Source organism: Rhinoraja longicauda, chromosome 1, assembly GCF_053455715.1.
Source record: "Rhinoraja longicauda isolate Sanriku21f chromosome 1, sRhiLon1.1, whole genome shotgun sequence".
NCBI classification, from domain to species: domain Eukaryota; kingdom Metazoa; phylum Chordata; class Chondrichthyes; order Rajiformes; family Arhynchobatidae; genus Rhinoraja; species Rhinoraja longicauda.
The window spans coordinates 48926225-48947583 of NC_135953.1; the positions used below are offsets into that span (position 1 = coordinate 48926225).

General features: G+C 41.0%; 1 protein-coding gene across 1 annotated transcript in view; it reads left to right on the top strand.

The window, feature by feature from the left end:
* mtrex (Mtr4 exosome RNA helicase) overlaps positions 1–21359 on the top strand; it is a 93154-nt gene that overhangs the window by 62850 nt on the left and 8945 nt on the right. The window contains exons 20-25 of the mRNA XM_078396899.1: positions 2883–2993; positions 3386–3574; positions 6232–6395; positions 7484–7589; positions 11279–11335; positions 19530–19692. Coding sequence (XP_078253025.1) covers positions 2883–2993; positions 3386–3574; positions 6232–6395; positions 7484–7589; positions 11279–11335; positions 19530–19692 — 790 coding nt within the window. The remainder of the gene's footprint in view (positions 1–2882; positions 2994–3385; positions 3575–6231; positions 6396–7483; positions 7590–11278; positions 11336–19529; positions 19693–21359) is intronic.

A 21359-nucleotide genomic window follows, 5' to 3' on the forward strand; every position in this document is an offset into this window, starting at 1 on the left:
GAGGGCAGTACTGTTGACATTGTACATATCATTTTCAGCACGACAGTTGCCAACGTTCCGTAGGGTGGAGTTTAGTTAATTGTCATGTGTACCATGCATAGTGAAAAGCTTTGGTTGCGCTCAAACCAATCAGTGGAAAGTCAATACACGAGTACAATTGACCATCCACAGTGTACAGGTATAAAGGGAATAATGTTTAGTGCAAGATAAAGCCAGTGATGTCCAATCAAAGATAGTCTGAGGGTCACCAATGAAGTAGATAGTAGCTCAGGACTGCCCTCTAGTTGTTGGTATGACAGTTCAGTTGCTTGATAACCGCTGGGAAGAAACTGTCCCTGAATCTGAAGGTGTAGGTTTTCATGCTTCTATACCTTTTGCGCAATGGGAGGTGGATGAAGAGGGAGTGGCTGGGGTGCAACCCGTCTTTGATTATGTTGGTGGACTTGGCATGGTAGACTGCTCTGGAAGGTTAGAGCGAATGGGATCCAAGGAGAGAGAGCTGATTGGACAGAAAATTGGCTTTATGGAAGAAAGCAGAGGATGATGGTGGAAGGTTGCTTTTCACTTGTGGTGTGCCTCGGGTTCGGGGTTGGGTCCATTGCTGTTTATCATCTTTATCAATGATTTAGATGAGAACATACGCATATATAGCAAGTTTGCAGATGACACAAAAATGGGTGGTATTGTAAATAGTGAAGATGGTTGTCAGAAATTGCAGCAGGATCTTGATCACTTGGGTAGGTGGGCTGAGGAATGGTTGGTGGAATTTAATAGAGTAATGCGAGGTGTTGCATTTTGGGAAGTCTAACATGGGCAGGGCCTACACAGTGATAGGGAAAGCTCTGGGGAGTGTTGTGGAGCAGAAGGATCTAGGAGTGCCGGTACTTAGTTCCTTGAAAGTGGTATCACGGGTAGATAAGGTGGTCAAAAAGGATTTTGCACATTGGCCTTCATCAGTTGGAGCATTGAGTATAGAAGTTGCAAGGTCATTTTGCAGTTATATAAGATGTTGTTGAGGCCATATTTAGAGTATTGTGATCAGTTTAGGGCACCATGTTACAGGAAAGATTTTGTCAAGCTGGAAAGAGTGCAGAGAAGATTTACAATATGTTGCCAGGAGACGAGGATCTGAGCTATCGGGAGAAGTTGAGCAGGCTAGGACTCTATTGCTTGGTGCACAGGAGAATGATCTTATAGAGGTGTACCAAATCATGAGAGCTATAGATCGGATAGATGTACTGAGACCCTTGGCTAGAGTAGGAGAATCGAGAGCCAGAGGACTTACTTTTAAGATGAGGGGGGAATGATTTAATAGAAACCCGAGGGGTAACCTTTTTACACAAAGGGAGGTAGGTGTTTGGAATGAGTTGCCAGAGGAGGTAGTAACTATCGCAATGTTTAAGTAACATTTAGGCAGGTATATGGATAGGATATGTTTAGAGGGATATGTGCCAAACACAGACAGGTTGGACATGTGTAGATGGGACATGTTGGTGAACGGGGCAAGTTGGACCAAAGGGCATGATTCCACTCTGTATGACTCTGTGCCAGAATGCAGAACAGCATTATTATGTGATTTGTGAGTCCACATGCAGCTCGTGCTCCAGTTAAAATCTACTTTATAATTACTTTTTTATTGCCCAATGTGGATCATACATCATGATAAAGTACTGGGAGAATTTTTTAAAATCCAATTAGGCCAACTTTGTTGAACAATATCTCTGCGGATTCTTTAAAATCAAACCGACTAACATGTATAATTTAATGAACTTAACTTGGGAACTCGAGAACGTTTCTTTCAGATAGATTTCAAGTAAAATCTCCCTGTATTTACCTACCTCCTGCTCTTCAATTCATTCTTTCTGTATTCTTGACCTGCGCTCTGCTCTCCTTCTTGTACCCTGCACCATTTTTTTAATACTTAATTCTGATTCTTTATCATGCTTTTGCAGTCCAATCTTTGCACTATTGTGTATTTACATTGTCATTTGTCATTTATATTTCATATATTTTAGGCTGATTCCTTTATCTGGTCACGTCATTTTTACTTTTTGCCATCTTGGTGCACAGCAAATGTGTGTTCAGTTCTGGGCACTATGTTATAGAAAAGATGTTATTAAACTGGAAAGTTTTACGGAGAATATTTACGAGGATGTTGCTGGGACTAGAGGGTCTGAGCTATAGGGAGAGGTTAAGTAGGCCGGGACTCTATTCCTTGGAGCGCAGGAGGATCAGGGGTGATCTTATAGAGGTGTATAAAACCATGAGAGGAATAGATCGGGTAGATGCAGAGTCTCTTGCCCAGAGTAAATGAATCGAGGGCAAGAGGACATAGATTTAAGGTGAAGGGGAAGAGATTAAATAGAAATCTGAGGGGCAACTTTTTCACACAGAGGGTGGTCGGTATAGGGGAACATGTTGCCAAGAGAAGTGGTAGAGGCAGGTACAATTGCAATGATTAAAAGATATTTGAACAAGTACATGCGTAGGAAAGGTTCAAAGGGTTTGGGCCAAATGCAGAAAATCAGACCAGCTTAGATGGAGTATCTTGGTCAGCACTGACGACTTGTGCTGAAGGGCCTGTTTCCATGTAGTATAATTTTGACTCCAGGATGTCCATTAGTAGACTATATGAGGAGCATTCTGTAACTCTGCTAGCTTGATGTTGAATTGAATGATGGCGAAAAAGGAATCTATTGTGTCTTATTTTTATTGTGCCTTGTATACTGTTTGGCAAGATTTGACTACTCTGATTCTGGAGTGGACTTCTCAATCTCTTTGAAGATGCAGGTGGATGTGTAGACAAATAATTCAATTCCCATAGATTGAAGGTTAAATAAGTATTGTATTTCTAAACTTGACTGGATTTTTCTATTCAACAGGTTGTTCCTATCATGCTTCACTTAATATCTGCAATTAGTAGCGTACGTCTATATATTCCAAAAGACCTGAGACCTCTGGACAACAGGCAAAGTGTTTTGAAATCAATACAGGTAAATTGCTTAAGTAAATTACTTTGTGAGCCAATGGGTTGTCATTTTGGGCCTTGCTGCAGCCATATCAATTTCAGATATGACCTATGTGTAAGAAGGAACAGTAGATGCTGATTTAAACCGAAGATGGACACAAAAAGCTGGAGTAACTCAGCGGGACAGGCAGCATCTCCCGAGAGAAGGAATGGGTGATGTTTTGGGTCGAGACCCTTCTTCAGACATTTCTGAGCTTTATTATAATATATAAATATATTACGAGGATGTTGCTGGGACTAGAGGGTGGCATAAATGGATGAAAGATGAAGATCTGACAATTTATTTTGATACAATCTTTTTAAGACTTGCAGAGCCTCATAAACTTGATCTATTCTTATCCTTGTGTTTTATATTAGGAAGTACAGAAGAGATTTCCTGAAGGTGTGCCTTTGTTGGATCCAATCGATGATATGGGAATCAAGGATCAAGGACTGAAGAAAGTTATCCAGAAAATTGAAGCTTTTGAACACAGAATGTATTCTCATTCCATGCACAGCGACTCAAATCTGGAAACTGTCTATGGACTTTGCGAAAGGAAGGCACAGGTATTTAATCCATCTTCAAAAAATCATGTTGATGACTTAAAAAAATTTATACATGTATGAAATGGTGCTATGGAACATATTATGATACCAAGGAAGGCCGTCAAAGGTTACGGGGAGAATGGGGTTAAGAGGGGAAAATAGATCGGCCATAACAGAGTAGATAGACTCAATGGGCCGAATGGCCTAATTCTGTCCCTATGCCTTAAGGTCAAGGAATGTTGGCAGCTTCATTTTTCTTAACGGTGTATTAAGATATTATTTTGTGTTTATCTGTTTCTTTTAGCAATGTCTTTTTTCCGGAATTAATTTTATCTGTCTTTTATTCAAACTCTCTGATGGTAAACGTCAGTTCCCAATGTGGTGTTGTTTCATTTCTTAAAGAGGAAAATAAATTGGAAAAATATTAAATTGTTGTTGAAAATCTGAAATGAAAACACCTTTTTAAAAAAGCTTCTAAATAATGGTCACTCAAGATAAATGAAGCCATAAACCAGTTGGATTACTATTGGTTGTAAGAAAGATTGAAACCCTTGCTCAAAGAGGTAATAAAAGACATTTAAGCAATCTTAGAGAGGAGGAGAAGGGTCTCGACCCGAAACGTCACCCAGTCCTTCTCTCCTGAGACGCTGCCTGACCTGCTGAGTTACTCCAGCATTTTGTGTCTAAGCAATCTGAGAATCGCTGGATTAGATTGGCTTTTGTAAATTGTGTAGTATAGAACTAGTGTATGGGTGATGGCTGGTTAGCGTGGATTCAATGGGCCGAAGGGCCTGTTTCCACACTCTCCTTAAACAAGCAAGTCAAGGAATCGGTCCTGGTTCAATGAAAGATGCAGAAGGATGTGCTGGGGAAAACATAGGCGGGCCTGTTTCCAAAAAAAATAAATCCAAAATAGCTTTATTTGTCATTCGTTCAGAACGAGATTACTTAGCCAGCAGTACAAAAACACAAGACACAACCCCAACACAAACATCCATCACAGTGACTCCAAACACCCCCTCACTGTGATGGAGGCCAAAAACTTCCCCTCTCTCCTCCCCCATGCCCCTCCCACGTACAGACAACTCGACCCCTACCGAGGCGACCGACCCGCACAGCCCCAGCAAGGAGATGGAAAGTCCACGCAGCCGAGCCGCACCGGGCGATGGAAAGTCCCGCGGCCGCGCCGCGCTGGAAAGTCCCGCGGCCGAGCTGCGCTGGGCGCTGTTCAGTCCCGCGGCCGCACCGGGCGATAGAAAGCCCCGTGGCCGAACCGCACCGGGCGATAGAAGGCCCCGCGGCCGCACCGGGCGCTGTTCAGTCCCGTGGCCGCGCCACACCGGGCGATGGAAGGCCCCGCGGCCGCGCCGCACCGGCCACTGTTCAGTCCCGCGGCCGAGCCGCACCGGGCGATGGAAGGCCCCACGGCCGCGCCGCACCGGGCGATAGAAGGCCCCGCGGCCGAGTTGCACCGGGCGATAGAAGGTCCCGCGGCCGCACCGGGCGCTGTTCAGTCCCGTCGCCGCACCAGGCGATGGAAGGCCCCGCGGCCGAGCCGCACCGGGCACTGTTCAGTCCCATGGCCGAGCCGCACCGGGCGATGGAAGGCCCCGAGGAAGAGACCTAAAAAAAGAAAGATTCCTCCCCCCCCCCCCACATACACCCCCCCCCCCACACATACACGCCCCCCCCCCACCCACACATACACAACCAAAACAAAACACCCCAACACCAACACACAAACAAAAAAGGACAAAGGACAAACAGACTGCCAGCGAGCCAGCCGTTGTGCTGCATGCATATCGTTCAATAGTGCTGGACTCCACATATAGTAGGTGTGATGTCATCTGACATTCAGTAAAGCTCAAATTTGTACCACATCACATAAAACTGGAATGCACATGTTTGAATGGCTAAATGCTGCAGCTCCCTCCCACAGCTGGACAAATTCTTCTGAATAACGCTTTTTTCTTCTTACACTTTCATCATTTGTCATTTAATTTCTTCTGCCCTTCATGCTACTACAAACTTCTCTTTTAATTTGAAACTCAAAATGCTGAAGTAAGTTGGAGGATCAGACAGCATCTCTGGTGGGAACGGACAGGCGATGTTTCAAGTGGGAAAGACCCCGTCATTATTAGGACTCCTCCTGATCCGAGACATTTCCTCCAGAGATGCTGCCTGACCTGCTGAGTTACACCAGCACTTTGTTTTTCTTTCAAGATTGCAGCATCTGCAATTCCTTTTACTTCTCCATGAGTTTTCTTCCTTCTGTTTCTCTTCAGTTTAGATTTTGTCATGTATACTGAGGTTTTTGTTGCATGCTAACCATTCAGCAGAAAGACAATAACATGATTACAATGGATCCAGTTACAGTGTATAGATACATGATAAGGGATCATAGTTAAAGTAAGAAATGTTGCTGTAGGAATACAGATTTGAGTGTAGAACGATTGTAAAATGAGTTTGTAGATCTGCTTCTGTGGCTAACACGCAAATAGTCGTCTGTGATGGGCGCCATCTTGGAAGCTTCTTTTCCCACTCTTCATTTTGTTCAAGAAATGTTTACTGTTCACCAGTTAGTGATAAGTTGAAATATCAAAGGTAAATAAAATTGTATATTTCACATGTGAATGAAAAATGATCATCTATATAACCAGTTAAATGTCTATGTATAGATTGCAGGAGATATCAAATCAGCAAAGCGAGAACTGAAGAAGGCTCGAACGATTTTACAGTTGGATGAATTGAAATGCCGTAAACGCGTGATCAGGCGATTAGGCTTTGCTACCTCATCTGACGTTATTGAAATGAAAGGACGAGTTGCTTGTGAAATTAGCAGGTGATTGGTTAATTAAATTGGCAATTCCATTTAATGCTAACTATATTTTCTGAAAATATTTGGGATACTAACAATTTCCTCATGATTCAATGATAAACCATGAAAAAATAACTACCAAAAATGTGTGGTAAAGCTTTTATAGAGATTTTGACTTTTTATTATTTCTTTATAGCATAATCAGAATGCAATTTTATTATCAATGCAGAGCAATTTTGATTTTTTTACAATAAACAATAGGTGCAGGAGTAGGCCATTCGGCCCTTCGAGCCAGCACCGCCATTCACTGTGATCATGGCTGATCATGCACAATCAGTACCCCATTCCTGCCTTCTCCCCATATCCCCTGACTCTGCTATCATTAAGAGCTCTATCTAACTCTCTCTTGATAACATCCAGAGAATTGGCCTCCACTGCCTTCTGAGGCAGAGAATTCCACAGCTTCACAACTCTCTGACTGAAAAAGTTCTTCCTCATTTCCATTCTAAATGCTGAAGTTGCTGTGTGAATTGAATGCTCTCTTATATTTAAGGTCTGATATATATATATATATATATATATATATATATATATATACAGCATTATGCAAAATAGATACCGTTTTGACCCTGACTTAATTCATAGTCTAAATCGGTGTGTTAAGGTACGATTCTATTTGGGAGAAAGCTATTTGATAAATTAATGGGCACCTAAGTAGACAATGACAAAGTCATTAGAACTATGACTTTGAGGGATTGTGTTGAAATAATTAGTGGTCATGGGGACTTTGAAGCATTGTTTGATGTATTCAGCTATCAATCAAGTCATCAAATTATTCCAGAGACTTGTTTTTCAAAGGAAGGTAGGGGCCATTAAACTCCTCTTAAGATTTACTGCACATTTCTGCCTTTGAAGACTTGGTCAAAAAACCCAATAGCATCGTGTTTGGACCGTTACTCTTGGTCTTTCTCTATCAGTAAACCTGAAGTGCTGCAGTCTTCCATAGCCTTAACTCTGGCCTTGTGTAATTTAAATGTGTCTCCATATAAAATTATTTCATGCAATTATGAGTTATTTTGTGATTGCTATTACCCAAATTCTTCTTTTTGTAGTGCGGATGAGCTACTTCTGACGGAAATGATGTTTAATGGCATCTTTAATGATCTGACTGCTGAGCAGGCAACAGCTTTACTTAGCTGTTTTGTGTTTCAGGAGAAGGTAAATATTCTCGCTATTGATTTTTTTTGTTTTGTTTCTTCAGAGAAAATTATACAGTGATTTTCCTGATGGCATGGGATAAATATGAAGATCAATCTAAATTCACTCACTTCTCTGTATGCACATTCTTAATCTTCAAATATAGAACATTGTTTCATCACCTCAAAATATTACCTGGTATTTTGAGATGTTTCCATAAGACATTCTGGCCTTCCATCACAGTGAGGAGGTGACTGGAGGAGACTCGCTGTGATGGATGTTTCTTTTTATTTTGTTTTATGTTGGTTTGTGATTGTGTGTGAAATTGCTTATTTTTATTGCTCTATTGCTGGACTGTGGGTGACCTTTCATTTCACTGCACATCTTGTATGTGACAAATAAACTTGACTTGACTTATTATTCTGTTTTGCTTTACTTGTAAATGTACATATCCGGCTTGTGATTGCTTAGGCTCTGTACGTTGTGCACTTTAGTAGGTTATGCTGCTGCTGGAGAGGGAATAGGTTAATACCTCAGTTCAATCCTCTCCATTCACTTTGCTGAATAGTGATCAGGAGCAGGCTGGTGTCGAGGAGGTCTTTTTGGCCTGAACGTGGTGGATTTTAGTGGTTGGCAGCAGGCCCTCTATGGCTTAGTGAGGGGACCCAGCCCCCAATAAACTCTATAAACCTTGACGACCAGCAACTTGACCATCTGTCAAAGTTATGGGGAAAACTTAAGTATATGTGTTTGGTGCCTTTCGACATGGAAGAGTACCGCAAGGCTCGGTGCTGGGACCGCAGCTATTTACAATATACATTAATGACTTGGATGAAGGGATTAAAAGTACCATTAGCAAATTTGCAGATGATACAAAGCTGGGTGGTAGTGTGAACTGTGAGAAAGATACTATGAGGTTGCAGGGTGACTTGGACAGGTTGTGTGAGTGGACGGATGCATGACAGATGCAGTTTAATGTGGATAAGTGTGAGGTTATCCACTTTGGTGGTAAGGATAGAAAGGCAGAGTATTATCTGAATGGTGTCAAGTTAGGAAAAGGGGACGTACAATGAGATCTGGGTGTCCTAGTGCATCAGTCACTGAAAGGAAGCATGCAGGTACAGCAGGCAGTGAAGAAAGCCAATGGAATGTTGGCCTTCATAACAAGAGGAGTTAAGTATAGGAGCAAAGAGGTCCTTCTGCAGTTGTACAGGGCCCAAGTGAGACTGCACCTGGAGTACTGTGTGCAGTTTTGGTCTCCAAATTTGAGGAAGGATATTCTTGCTATTGAGGGCTTGCAGCCTAGGTTTACTAGGTTAATTCCAGGAATGGCGGAACTGTCATGTGTTGAAAGACTGGAGCGACTAGGCTTGTATACACTGGAATTTAGAAGGATGAGAGGGGATCTTATCGAAACTTATAAGATTATTATGGGGTTGGACACGTTAGAGGCAGGAAACATGTTCCCAATGTTGGGGGAGTCCAGAACAAGGGGCCACAGTGTAAGAATAAGGGGTAGGCCATTTAGAACGGAGATGAGGAAAATCTTTTTCAGTCAGAGTTGTGAATCTGTGGAATTCTCTGCCTCAGAAAGCAGTGGAGGCCAATTCTCTGAATGCATTCAAGAGAGAGCTAGATAGAGCTCTTAAGGATAGCGGAGTCAGGGGGTATGGGGGGAAGGCAGGAACGGGGTACTGATTGAGAATGATCAGCCATGATCACATTGAATGGCGGTGCTGGCTCGAAGGGCCGAATGACCTACTCCTGCACCTATTGTCTATTGTCTTATCATGTGTGAAGGATTCTTTGCCTATGTTTAAACAATGCCATCGGACAATGGAGTCAAAGTAGAGGGATTCCCAGGACCATCCGCTTTTAACTGGGGCCATTGAAATGTTATCTAGAGGTTTAAGGTGAGGGGAAAAAATTAATAGGGACCAGAGTGGCAAATTTTCCATACAGGATGGTGGGTATGTGGAACAAGCTATCCGAGGAAGTAATTTAGGGAGGTACTATATCAACATTTAAGAAAGACAGTTCCACAGGTACGTGGGTTGGAACCATTTAGAAGAATATGGGCCAGGCATGAATAAATTAGACTACCTTGGATGGGGATCTTGGTCGGTGAGGGATAGTTGGGCTGAAGGACCTGTTTCTGTGCTGTATGACTCAATTTCTGTGCTCCACTTACTCTGCCAACTCATTCCAGTACCCATCCCCTCTGAAAAGGTTGCTCCTCTGGTCTTTTTAAAATCTTCCCCTTCCACCTTGTGTCTATGTCATCTAGCTTTAGTCTCCCCTATCCTGGGAAAAAGTTTCTCATTATAACACGTGCTCTTCGGTTCCGATAACATCCTGGTGAATCTTTTCTGCACCCTTTCAGGAGTAATGATATCCTTGCTCAAGCTAGGTGACCATATCTGCACACAACACTGAGTGTGCTCTCGCCATGTACAGTTGTTACATTTGTAGATGTGGTAGTTACATTACAGTTCAGCCATGACTTTACTAGGTAGAGGAAGCTTGAGGAGTTAAGAGGCCACTCTTTGTTTTCCAGTATATTACTTTTGTCAAAGCATTTGATTTCTCCTATAATAGTGAATCTTTGTCAGTTCCATCAGTTGTCAAATCTGGACAACATCCAACATTTTTCATGTTGTGTCAAGTTTGATGGGGCACAGATATATTTGTCAGCATACAATCTTTTGAAGAAGTGTTTGAGCGATCTCATAAATAAAAGCTATTTGTTTGAGATGTGTTGGTGAGCACTTCCTCTGTGGAATATTTTCGTTTTTCTTCTGAAGTAGATTGTATCATTATTTTTCAATGGTGCTTTCATTTATAATGAAATCTGGATCTAAATTGTCAGCTAAGGGAGCATCATCTGTTAATAATTATTTCTCTCTGGCAAGAGAAGAACTACATTGCTTTGAGGGATTGGCCAAAGCTTGACACACAATCCTTTTTACAAATTCTCGTGCCATAACATTTGACAATCTGGTCAACAACGTTGTTACAAATTTATGTCTCAGCAATTTTCAGAACAGACTAAATTATTCTTAAATTGCCCTGTTCAGCAATTTTAACAATTTTATTTATTCTTTTCATTTTCAGTAATTCCCGAATAATTCCTAAAATTCCAGAATTCTCCATTTCAAAACCACACCCTGATCCAAAGTGGAGGCCAATTCCCTGGATGCTTTCAAGAGAGAGTTAGATAGAGCTCTTAATGATAGCGGAGCCAATGGATATGGGGAAAAGGCAGGATCGGGGTACTGATTGTGGGGCCATGATCGCGGTGCTGGCCCGAAGGGCCGAATGGCCTACTCCTGCACCTATTGTCTATTGTCTGAAAGTAGTACATGGGATTTTAATTCCCAGATGAGAAAGCTTAACCTATTTTATTTTATTTAGTACCTCGCAGGACTGTTCTGAAGCCTGAAATTGTAAAATCCTTTGTTCTGTGATGATCCTTCATTCGTGATGTTATTCTAGATTCAAACACCAAAATCTGTTTTGGTACTTGAGCCATGTCCAGTTCGTTGGAAATATTTAATTTTCTGATTTGTGAGTCTCAGTTGTATGCATTTAAGTGTCCAGAAAATTATGATGTAACCAACCCAGTTTGTCATTAATTCAGTGAATTACCTGTTCAGTTATCATCACATTGAGTAATAAAATAATGTTGATTGTTGTATTCTAATTTACAGGCAAATGAAATGCCGAAACTTACAGAACAACTTGCAGGTCCGTTACGACAGATGCAGGTACGATCTTTCTTAATCAAAACCAGATCAAACTAGTAGGAAGGAACTGCAAATGCTGGTTTAAATCGAAGGTAGACACAAAATGCTGGAGTAACTCAGCGGGACTGGCAGCATCTCTGGAGAGAAGGAATGGGTGATGTTTCGGGTCAAGACTTCTTCAGACTGGTTAGGGATAAGGGAAATGAGAGGTATAGACGATGATGTGGAGAGAAAGAACAATGAATAAAAGATATGCAAAAAAGTAATGATGATAAAGCAAACAGGCCATTGTTAGCTGTTTGTAGGGTGAAAATGAGAAGCTGTTGCGACTTTGGTAGGGAGGGATAGAGAGAGAGAGAGAGGGAATGCCTGGGCTACCTGAAGTGAGAGAAATCAATATTCATATCACTGGACTGTAAGCTGCCCAAGCGAAATATGAGATGCTGTTCCTCCAATTTGCGTTTAGCCTCACTCTGACAATGGAGGAGACCTAGGACAGAAAGGTCTGTGTAGGAATAGGAAGGAGAATTAAAATGTCCACTACCCAACTTGCATAAGGGTTACGTTCCGTGAACCCTGACGTAAGTCGGAATCACCGACTCTGTTTTCATCCTCTGCTGAAAATAACTCACTGAAAGTATTAATTGCAATCCAGCAGAAATCCCCCTCTGTTCCATGTTTCTCCTCGCTCAAACTGCAAGTCAATATTGCTGGGCTGAAGCTCGCCGGCTCAGTAGTGTCTGGCTGAGGCTCTTTAACAACTCAAAACCTCGCCACAGCATCTGTGAAGGAAATGAACATCCATGTCCTCTAGCGATGCTCTCTGACCCACTGAGTTACTCCAGCACTTTGTTTTGCACAAGTTGCTTGTAAACGTGAGTTCCATTGGGGCACTTTCCGTGATGCGCGGCCTTCTGGGTAAGCATTGCAGGCTTGTTTCTGCCCCCTGTCTTACAATTGTTTAGTCACAAGGAACGACAGATGTAAACCTGAGTGAACGTATAGTGTTGTGGAAATTCCAAACTGCCTTGATTGCATTAGAGACTGAGGACAAAATTGTTTAAGCGCAAGTTTACATAAATCGCCTATTGCGTAAGTCAAGGAGTGTCTGTACTGTAATTTAAAGAAATTAAATGGGTTAGTTTTATAAGTATGTTTTAGGTATGCATATTCATAGTTGACTGAAAATTCTCCGTTTGTTTCATTGTTAGATTATTGCGATTAACAATTCCACTGACATTTTTTCAATTCCTCATCTTTGACTAATTTTCCACATGTAATCCACTTACAGTCACTTTGACCTCTGTCTGGAAATTTTATCAAGATGTTCTTTAAAGTTATCCGGTATAATTTATTGACAAGGTCAGGCATGGTAGGCCAGTCAGATCATAGGGTGAGCTAGCCAACTGGATTTAAAATTGGCTTGGTAAAATGAGTCAATAGTGGAGGGCTGTTTATTGGAGACCTGTGCCGCTGGGATTTATGCTGGGTTTGTCATTTATATTATTGATTTGGATGACAATGTAGTTAACATGGTTAGTTAAATTGCTGATGACACGAAAATGCTGGTGTAGTGGACAGTAAGGAAGACTATCTAAGTTTACAAAAGGGTCTTGATAAAGTGGAGGAGTGAACCAAAGAAGGGCAGATGGAATTTAATTCTTCACAAGTGTGAGGGGGTGTATTTTGGCAAGTCAAGCCAGGACAGAACTTGCACAGTAAATGGAAGGGCCCTGGAGAGTATAGAGCAGAAAGACCTAGGGGTTCAATTACACAGTTACCTGAAAGTGGTGAAAGAGGGAGACAGGAATTGGCACACTTGCCTTCATCAGTAATGGTATTTTGTACAGGAGTTCGGACATCATGCTACAAGAGGTTGGTAAGACCATATTTGGAGTATTATGTGCTGTCGGGGAGGATTTAAACTAATATGGCAGGGGGATGGGAACAAGAGCAGAGAGACAGAGGGGTATAAAGTGAGGGTAGAAACAATAGGTAGCAAGGTGAAAAGTAAAAGTGGCAGGCAGACAAATCCAGGGCAAAAATCAAAAAGGACCACTTTGCAACATAATTATATAAGGGGCAAGAGTGTTATAAAAACAAGCCTGAAGGCTTTGTGTCTCAATGCAAGGAGTATTCGGAATAAGGTGGATGAATTAAATGTGGAGATTGTTGTTAATGATTATGATGTAGTTGGGATTACGGAGACATGGCTCCAGGGTGACCAGGGCTGGGAGCTCAACATCCAGGGATATTCTATATTCAGGCGGGATAGACAGAAAGGAAAAGGAGGTGGGGTAGCGTTGCTGGTTAGACAGGAGATTAACGCAATGGAAAGGAAGGACATTAGCTCGGAGGATGTGGAATCGATATGGGTAGAGCTGCGAAACACTAAGGGGCAGAAAACGCTAGTGGGAGTTGTGTACAGGTCGCCTAACAGCAGTAGTGAGGTTGGGGATGGCATCAAGCAGGAAATTAGAAATGCATGCACCAAAGGTGCAGCAGTTATAATGGGTGACTTCAATCTACATATAGATTGGGTGAACCAAACTGGCAGGGGTGCTGAGGAAGAGGATTTATTGGAATGTTTGCGAGATGGTTTTCTAAACCAACATGTCGAGGAACCAACGAGAGAGCAGGCCATTCTAGACTGGGTATTGAGTAATGAGGAAGGGTTAGTTAGCAGTCTTGTTGTGCGAGGCCCCTTGGGCAAGAGTGATCATAATATGGTGGAGTTCTTCATTAGGATGGAGAGTGACAAAGTCAATACAGAAACAAGTGTTCTGAACTTAAAGAAAGGTAACTTTGAGGGTATGAGGCGTGAATTGTCCAAGATAGACTGGCAATTGATGCTGAAAGGGATGACGGTGGACATGGAATGGAAGGCATTTAAAAGTCGCATGGATGAACTACAACAAGTGTTCATCCCAGTTTGGCAAAAGAACAAACCAGGAAAGGTAGTGCATCCGTGGCTAACAAGGAAAATCAAGGATAGTATTAAAACAAAAGATGAAGCATACAGATTAGCCAGAAAAAGTAGCATGCCAGAGGACTGGGAGAAATTCAGAGTCCAGCAGAGCAGGACAAAGGGCTTAATTAGGAAAGGGAAAATAGATTATGAGGGAAAACTGGCAAGGAACATAAAAACTGACTGCAAAAGCTTTTATAGATATGTGAAGAGAAAAAGATTAGTTAAGACAAATGTAGGTCCCTTGCAGTCGGAAACAGGTGAATTGATCATAGGGAACAAGGAGACCAATTGAACAAATACTTTGGTTCTGTCTTCACTAAGGAAGACATAAACCGTCTGCCGGAAATAGCGGGGGACCGGTGGTCTAATGAGATGGAGGAACTGAGGGAAATCCAGGTTAGTCGGGAAGTGGTGTTAGGTAAATTAAATGGATTAAAGGCAGATAAATCCCCAGGGCCAGATAGGCTGCATCCCAGAGTGCTTAAGGAAGTAGCCTCAGAAATAGTGGATGCATTAGTGATAATTTTTCAAAACTCCTTAGATTCTGGAGTAGTTCCTGAGGACTGGAGGGTAGCTAATGTAACCCCACTTTTTAAAAAGGGAGGGAGAGAGAAAACGGGGAATTATAGACCAGTTAGCCTAACATCGGTAGTGGGGAAAATGCTAGAGTCAGTTATTAAAGATGTGATAGCATCACATTTGGAAAGTGGTGAAATCATCGGACAAAGTCAGCATGGATTTACAAAAGGCAAATCATGTCTGACGAATCTTATAGAATTTTTCGAGGATGTAACTAGTAGAGTGGATAAGGGAGAACCAGTCGATGTGTTATATCTGGACTTTCAGAAGGCCTTCGACAAGGTCCCACATAGGAGATTGGTGTACAAACTTAAAGCACACGGTATTGAGGGTTCAGTGTTGAGGTGGATAGAAAATTGGTTGGCGGACAGGAAGCAAAGAGTAGGAATAAACGGGTCCTTTTCGGAATGGCAGGCAGTGACTAGTGGGGTACTGCAAGGCTCAGTGCTGGGACCCCAGTTATTTACAGTGTATATTAATGATTTGGACGAGGGAATTGAATGCAACATCTCTAAGTTTGCGGATGACACGAAGCTGGGTGGCAGTGTTAGCTGCGAGGAGGATGCTAGGAGGCTGCAGAGTGACTTGGATAGATTAGGCGAGTGGGCAAATGCATGGCAGATGCAATATAATGTGGATAAATGTGAGGTTATCCACTTTGGCGGCAAGAACAGGAAAGCAGAGTATTACCTGAATGGTGAACGATTAGGAGAAGGGGAGATGCAACGTGACCTGGGTGTCATGGTGCACCAGTCATTGAAAGCAAGCGTGCAGGTGCAGCAGGCAGTGAAGAAAGCGAATGGTATGTTGGCATTCATAGCAAGAGGATTTGAGTTTAGGAGCAGGGAGGTTCTACTGCAGTTGTACAGGGCCTTGGTGAGACCACACCTGGAGTATTGTGTGCAGTTTGGGGCTCCTAATCTGAGGAAAGACGTTCTTGCCTTAGAGGAGGTTCACTAGATTGATCCCTGGGATGGCGGGACTTTCATATGAAGAAAGACTGGATAGACTAGGCTTGTACTCGCTGGAATTTAGAAGACTGAGGGGGGATCTTATAGAAACATATAAAATTCTTAAGGGGTTGGAGAGGCTAGATGCGGGAAGATTGTTCCCGATGTTGGGGGAGTCCAGAACCAGGGGTCACAGCTTAAGGATAAGGGGGAAGTCTTTTAGGACCGAGATGAGAAAACATTTCTTCACACAGAGAGTGATGAGTCTGTGGAATTCTCTGCCACAGAAGGTAGTTGAGGCCAGTTCATTGGCTATATTTAAGAGGGAGTTAGATGTGGCCCTTTTTGCTAAAGGGATCAGGGGGTATGGAGAGAAGGCAGGTACAGGTTACTGAGCTGGATGATCAGCCATGATCATATTGAATGGCGGTGCAGGCTATGTTTCTATGTTCTAGTCACCCTGCAATAGGAAGAATTTCATTAAGCTAGAAAGGGTGCAGAAAAGATTGATCAGGATGCTACCAGGATTCGAGGGCTTGAGTTATAAGGATGGGCTGGGACATTTTTTTCCCGAGAGCATAGGAAGCTGTGGATTGACCCTATCAAGTTATACAAAATCATGAGAGGCTTAGATAATGTGAATGGACATAGACTTTTTTTCCAAGGGTCAAGCAGTCCTGAATTAGTGGGCACATGTTTAAGGTGAATGGGGAATGATTTAGAAGAGACCTGAGGCAATTTCTTTACACAGAGGGTGGTGCATATATGAAATAAGCTGCCAGAGGAAGCTGTAAAGGCAGATATAATGGTGATATTTAAAAGACATTTAAACAGATACGTGGATAGGAATTTTTAGAGGGTTGTGGGTCAAATGCTGGCAAATGGGACAATGTAATTTATACCACTAGGAGGTAGCGAGTACAATATGATATATTTTAATCTGCAATTTGAGAGGGAGAAGGTGAAATTGGATGTGTTGGATTTGCAGCTGAGCAAAGGGGCCTACTGAAGCATGAGCTGGCCTAAGTTGACTGGAAAGGGGCCCAAGCAAATCGGTAGTAAAGAAAGCAAATGCAATGCTAGCATTTATTTCGAGAGGGCTGGTATACAAAAACAAGGATGTAATGCTGAGGCTCTATAAGGCACTGGTCAGGCTGCATTTGGAATATTGTGAGCAATTTTGGGCACCATATCTGAGGAAGGATGTGCTGGCTCTGGAGAGGGTCCAGAGGAAATTTACAAGAATTATCCCAGGAATGTGTAAGTTAACATATGATGAGCGTTTGACAGCACTGGGCCTGTACTCGCTGGAGTTTAGAAGAATGAGGGGGGATCTCAGTGAAACGTATAAAATAGTGAAAGGCTTGGAGAGAGTGGATGTGGAGAGGATGTTTCCACTAGTGGGAGTCTAGGATTAGAGGTCATAGCCTCAGAATTAAAGGACGTTCTTTTAGGAAGGAGATGAAGACAGATTTCTTTAGTCAGAGGGTGGTGAATCTGGAATTCTTTGCCACAGGAGGCTGTGGAAGCCAAGTCAATGGATATTTTTGAGGCAGAGATAGATTGATTCTTGATTAGTATGGGTGTCAGAGATTATGGGGAGAAGGCAGGAGAATCGGGTTAGGAGGGAAGAGATAGATCAGCCATGATTGGATGATGGAGTAGACTTGATGGGCCGAATGGCCTAATTCAGCTCCTATCACAAGATCTTATGAACAAGGTCAGCATGCATGAGTAGGCCGAAAGGCGTGTTTCTGTGCTCATTGACTAGCCAGTACACAGTCGTGAAAATTATCGACCCAGGAAGCCAATAATTGAATTCGGTTGGGAATATTCTTTAACAATGGGGAATCGTTTTTTTCAGGACTTACTTAGGGTTCTTTTCAAACCAGGTTCTGTGAATGAAAGGTTAGTGACTGCTCCTGACCGATGCCATTTTGAATACCACATTCTGAACATTAGAGCAGGTAGCTCAGAATGGCTGGGGTACCTTGGAGATATATTTCACTTCTCCCTTAATTCTAACACTTGTGTTTGGTCTTTTTGATGAAGGAATTATAGACAGTGAAGCCTTTCATTTTCTATTATAATTAAGTAGAGATTTTAGCTCAAGTCATGCAAGAATTTATTTTAGTCTGATAAAAAAAGTTTCATATGTTCTCTATATAGCTATAAATGTGATTTATTGGTATTTACATTTATTTAGGCACACTAATAGTTTTGTGCTTTATTTAAAAAAAAATATTTGATGCTTTATAAACATAAAAACAGGCTTTGGGAAAACATTAATAATTAATCATCCACAATTTTGTCACAGTTTGTCATCTTAATCTTTTGTTTTTTATGTGGTACATAGCATACAATAACTATTTTATCCAATGAATTTGTAGTTAAAGATAAATGGAAACAGGGCTTTGAACTTAATCAGGCCATGCTGAAATTTATTTTTAACTCGCAAGAATGTACGTTTTACTTTGAGGTCCCATTCCAATTCCTTCAACTATCTAACCGATTACTAAATGTTAGCATAGTCTCTTCCTAGTTGATTCTTTTCTTCCCACCATCTCAATAACAGATTTCTCCTCAATGAAATGTCTAAATTTAATCTTGTTTATAACATCTTTTCATTTTGGATCCCACACTTGGATGCTAACGCTATTTGAATATAAGCAATCTTCCTGGAAGGCTGCTCACAATTAATTGTTCTAGAAATACTTTCACTTGGCCTTTTATGTAATTGTTGGGTCAAGAACATCATTGCACACTAATTATTGCAGCTTTCCTGCATTACAACAGTGGCTCCATGTCAAAAAGTTTAAAAGAACCCCAAAGTGCTAGAAACATTCAACCAATTAAATAGACAGCAGTAAGAGAGCCAGGATTATCATTTCAGATCAAGGACCTTGCATTATTTATTTATCATGACATCATGTATCTGATTTCTTTTCAATATAAGCCATCTTTGTAAACACTGATGCAAGGATTTATGCTTTCCATTATTTTCTATTTATCCTCTAACTTGTTACTCTTTCTTCAGAGCCCCAACTAACATTTGGCAAATACCATTTTCTTGTATATTTATAGAATATTAATTTTTATCACTTTTTATTCTCTTTTCCATATCATTTCACCATATTTGTTGTGCTTAGGCCACTGCATCCAGCAATTGCCACTAGCTTCTTTATCTACAGCATTTTGAAACTTAACTTTATTATTCTTTAAATGTACATTAAAATATTTTGTTTTCTTTTATTAAAAGAAAACATTGATCTGTGCCTTTTTTTCAATTCACCTCACACTTAATTATTTTAAATTGTTTATATTTACTTGATAAAGTAATATAATTGTCACTGCACTGTCATGTTCATCGACATTTACTTCCCTAATTGTTTTACACAAATCAAAATCAAATAATACGTAAGAAGGCACTGCAGATGCAGGTTTAAACCGAAGATAGACAGAAAAAGCTGGAGTAGCTCAGCAGGACAGGCAGCATCTCTGGAGAGAAGGAATGGGTGACTTTTCGGGTAGAGACCCTTCTTCAAATAATAGCTCTCTTATTTGCAAAGAAACGTACCGTTTGAGATTTCATCAGCATATTTTGGAAGTTGAACATCAAGAAAGAGCAATGCTTCTTAACAAATTAAGAATTATATCCAATGTAAAATCATTTGCATTTCTTCAAGTGATAATGTTTTTCTGTGTGTGACTTCAGGAATGTGCAAGGAGAATAGCAAAAGTGTCAGCAGAAGCCAAACTGGAGGTTGATGAGGAAATGTATCTGGACTCCTTTCGCCCCCATTTAATGGATGTCGTATTTACATGGGCAAACGGATCTACCTTTGCTCAAATTTGCAAAATGACAGAAGTTTTTGAAGGTAATATTACTATTATTCATATTCTTTTGAATTCAATAATAAACTTATATACTGTACTTGACATTATAATATTTCCCTGCAACTTTCTGGATTTAGAACTTGTTTGCAAGTGTAAGTGTAGTTACAAACATAAAGGCAACAAATATCGCAAAGATTTTCAAATATATTTATATATGCACATTCTCCATTGGTTGCTTTACAAATGACATTTCAGAGTATTAGCTGCAAAAATAAAATAACTTTCTGTAGATAACAATTGGTGCTTTCCTATTCTGTCTATAAATTTCTCTCCTTCAGTCCTTTACCCTCGTGAGAACAAAACATTGGCATTATGAAAATAAATGTTTTTTTCCATAATTCTAGAGGCAGACTGTTTCAATTAGAGTGAAGTCATAAAGTTATATTTTAACAACTATGCTTTAATCTTTCAAGATGGTGGAGCATTTTCATTTGGGGTGTCAAAGCAATGGGTGGGAAGTGGAAAGAACAATTTTATTCTTATTTGCAAGGTACAAATAATACTTGGCCCCTGAGGGGAAATTGGCTTTGTGTCTCACTTTCAAGAGGTTGAGAGATTTGATTACATAGCGTTGAATGTTCTCCCCTAAGAATTAATTGAGAAATCATTTGCATGTTTTAAGGATGAGTTAGGTATATTTGAAACCAAGAAAAACACCAAGACCTATAGGGATAGAATGGTGCTGGCTTTTAGAAGTGATTGTACAGAACCAACAGTGACATTTATTCACAAAATGCTGGAGTAACTCAGCAGGTCAGGCAGCATCTCAGTCTGAAGAAGGGTCTCGGCCCGAAACGTCACCCATTCCTTCTCTCCCGAGTTGCTGCCTGACCTGCTGAGTTACTCCAGCATTTTGTGAATAAATCGATTTGTACCAGCATCTGCAGTTATTTTCTTATACCAACAGTGACATGATGGAATGGTGCTTTGTGGGCTCTTGTTTCTGTTATTTTCAGTGCATTTGATTCAATCTTTTTCTTGCATTGCTTTGATAATATCTGTTAGTTTTGTTGCATATGTTGATTCTTGCATTGAAATAGTATGATTAAGCCTAATGTTATGAGGTACAATATTTTACTATCGATTGTTTTGGAATATATTTCAAGCCCATTTTGAGAAACAAGCTTGTAGTCTGAAGCAAAAGTGGTAATTTCAATACATCAAGTATAAAAAGTATTTATTGCTGGAGTCAATAGGTCCCTGGAGAAAATCTCTGATGGCTGACCTGATTCAATTGTTTATTTTCATCTCTGGGTCAAAACTGGTTTCCATTCTTGTGCTCAACGAAAAGAAATGGGAAAAGTCCCTCAACACGCTCATCATATACATAAAAATGTAGAGTTTTTGGTGTTTTTTTAAAAAATGGGGTTAATTCTTCCTTAAGTGCTTTTTTTAAAAACTACAAATGAGCCATAAAGTTTGATGTCTTCTGCTTTTGTAACTCTTTTGGAGTCATAGAATGATATAATGTGGAAACAGGCCCTTCGGGCCAATTTGCCCACACCGGCCATCATGTTCCTGCTACACTAGTTTCACCTGCCCGCATTTGGTCCATATCCCTCCAAACCTGTCCTATCCATGTAAAATTTGTATTGGTTTATATTTGTATAACTTGAGTTTTCTAGAAAGCTGAAGCTCATATGGCAGG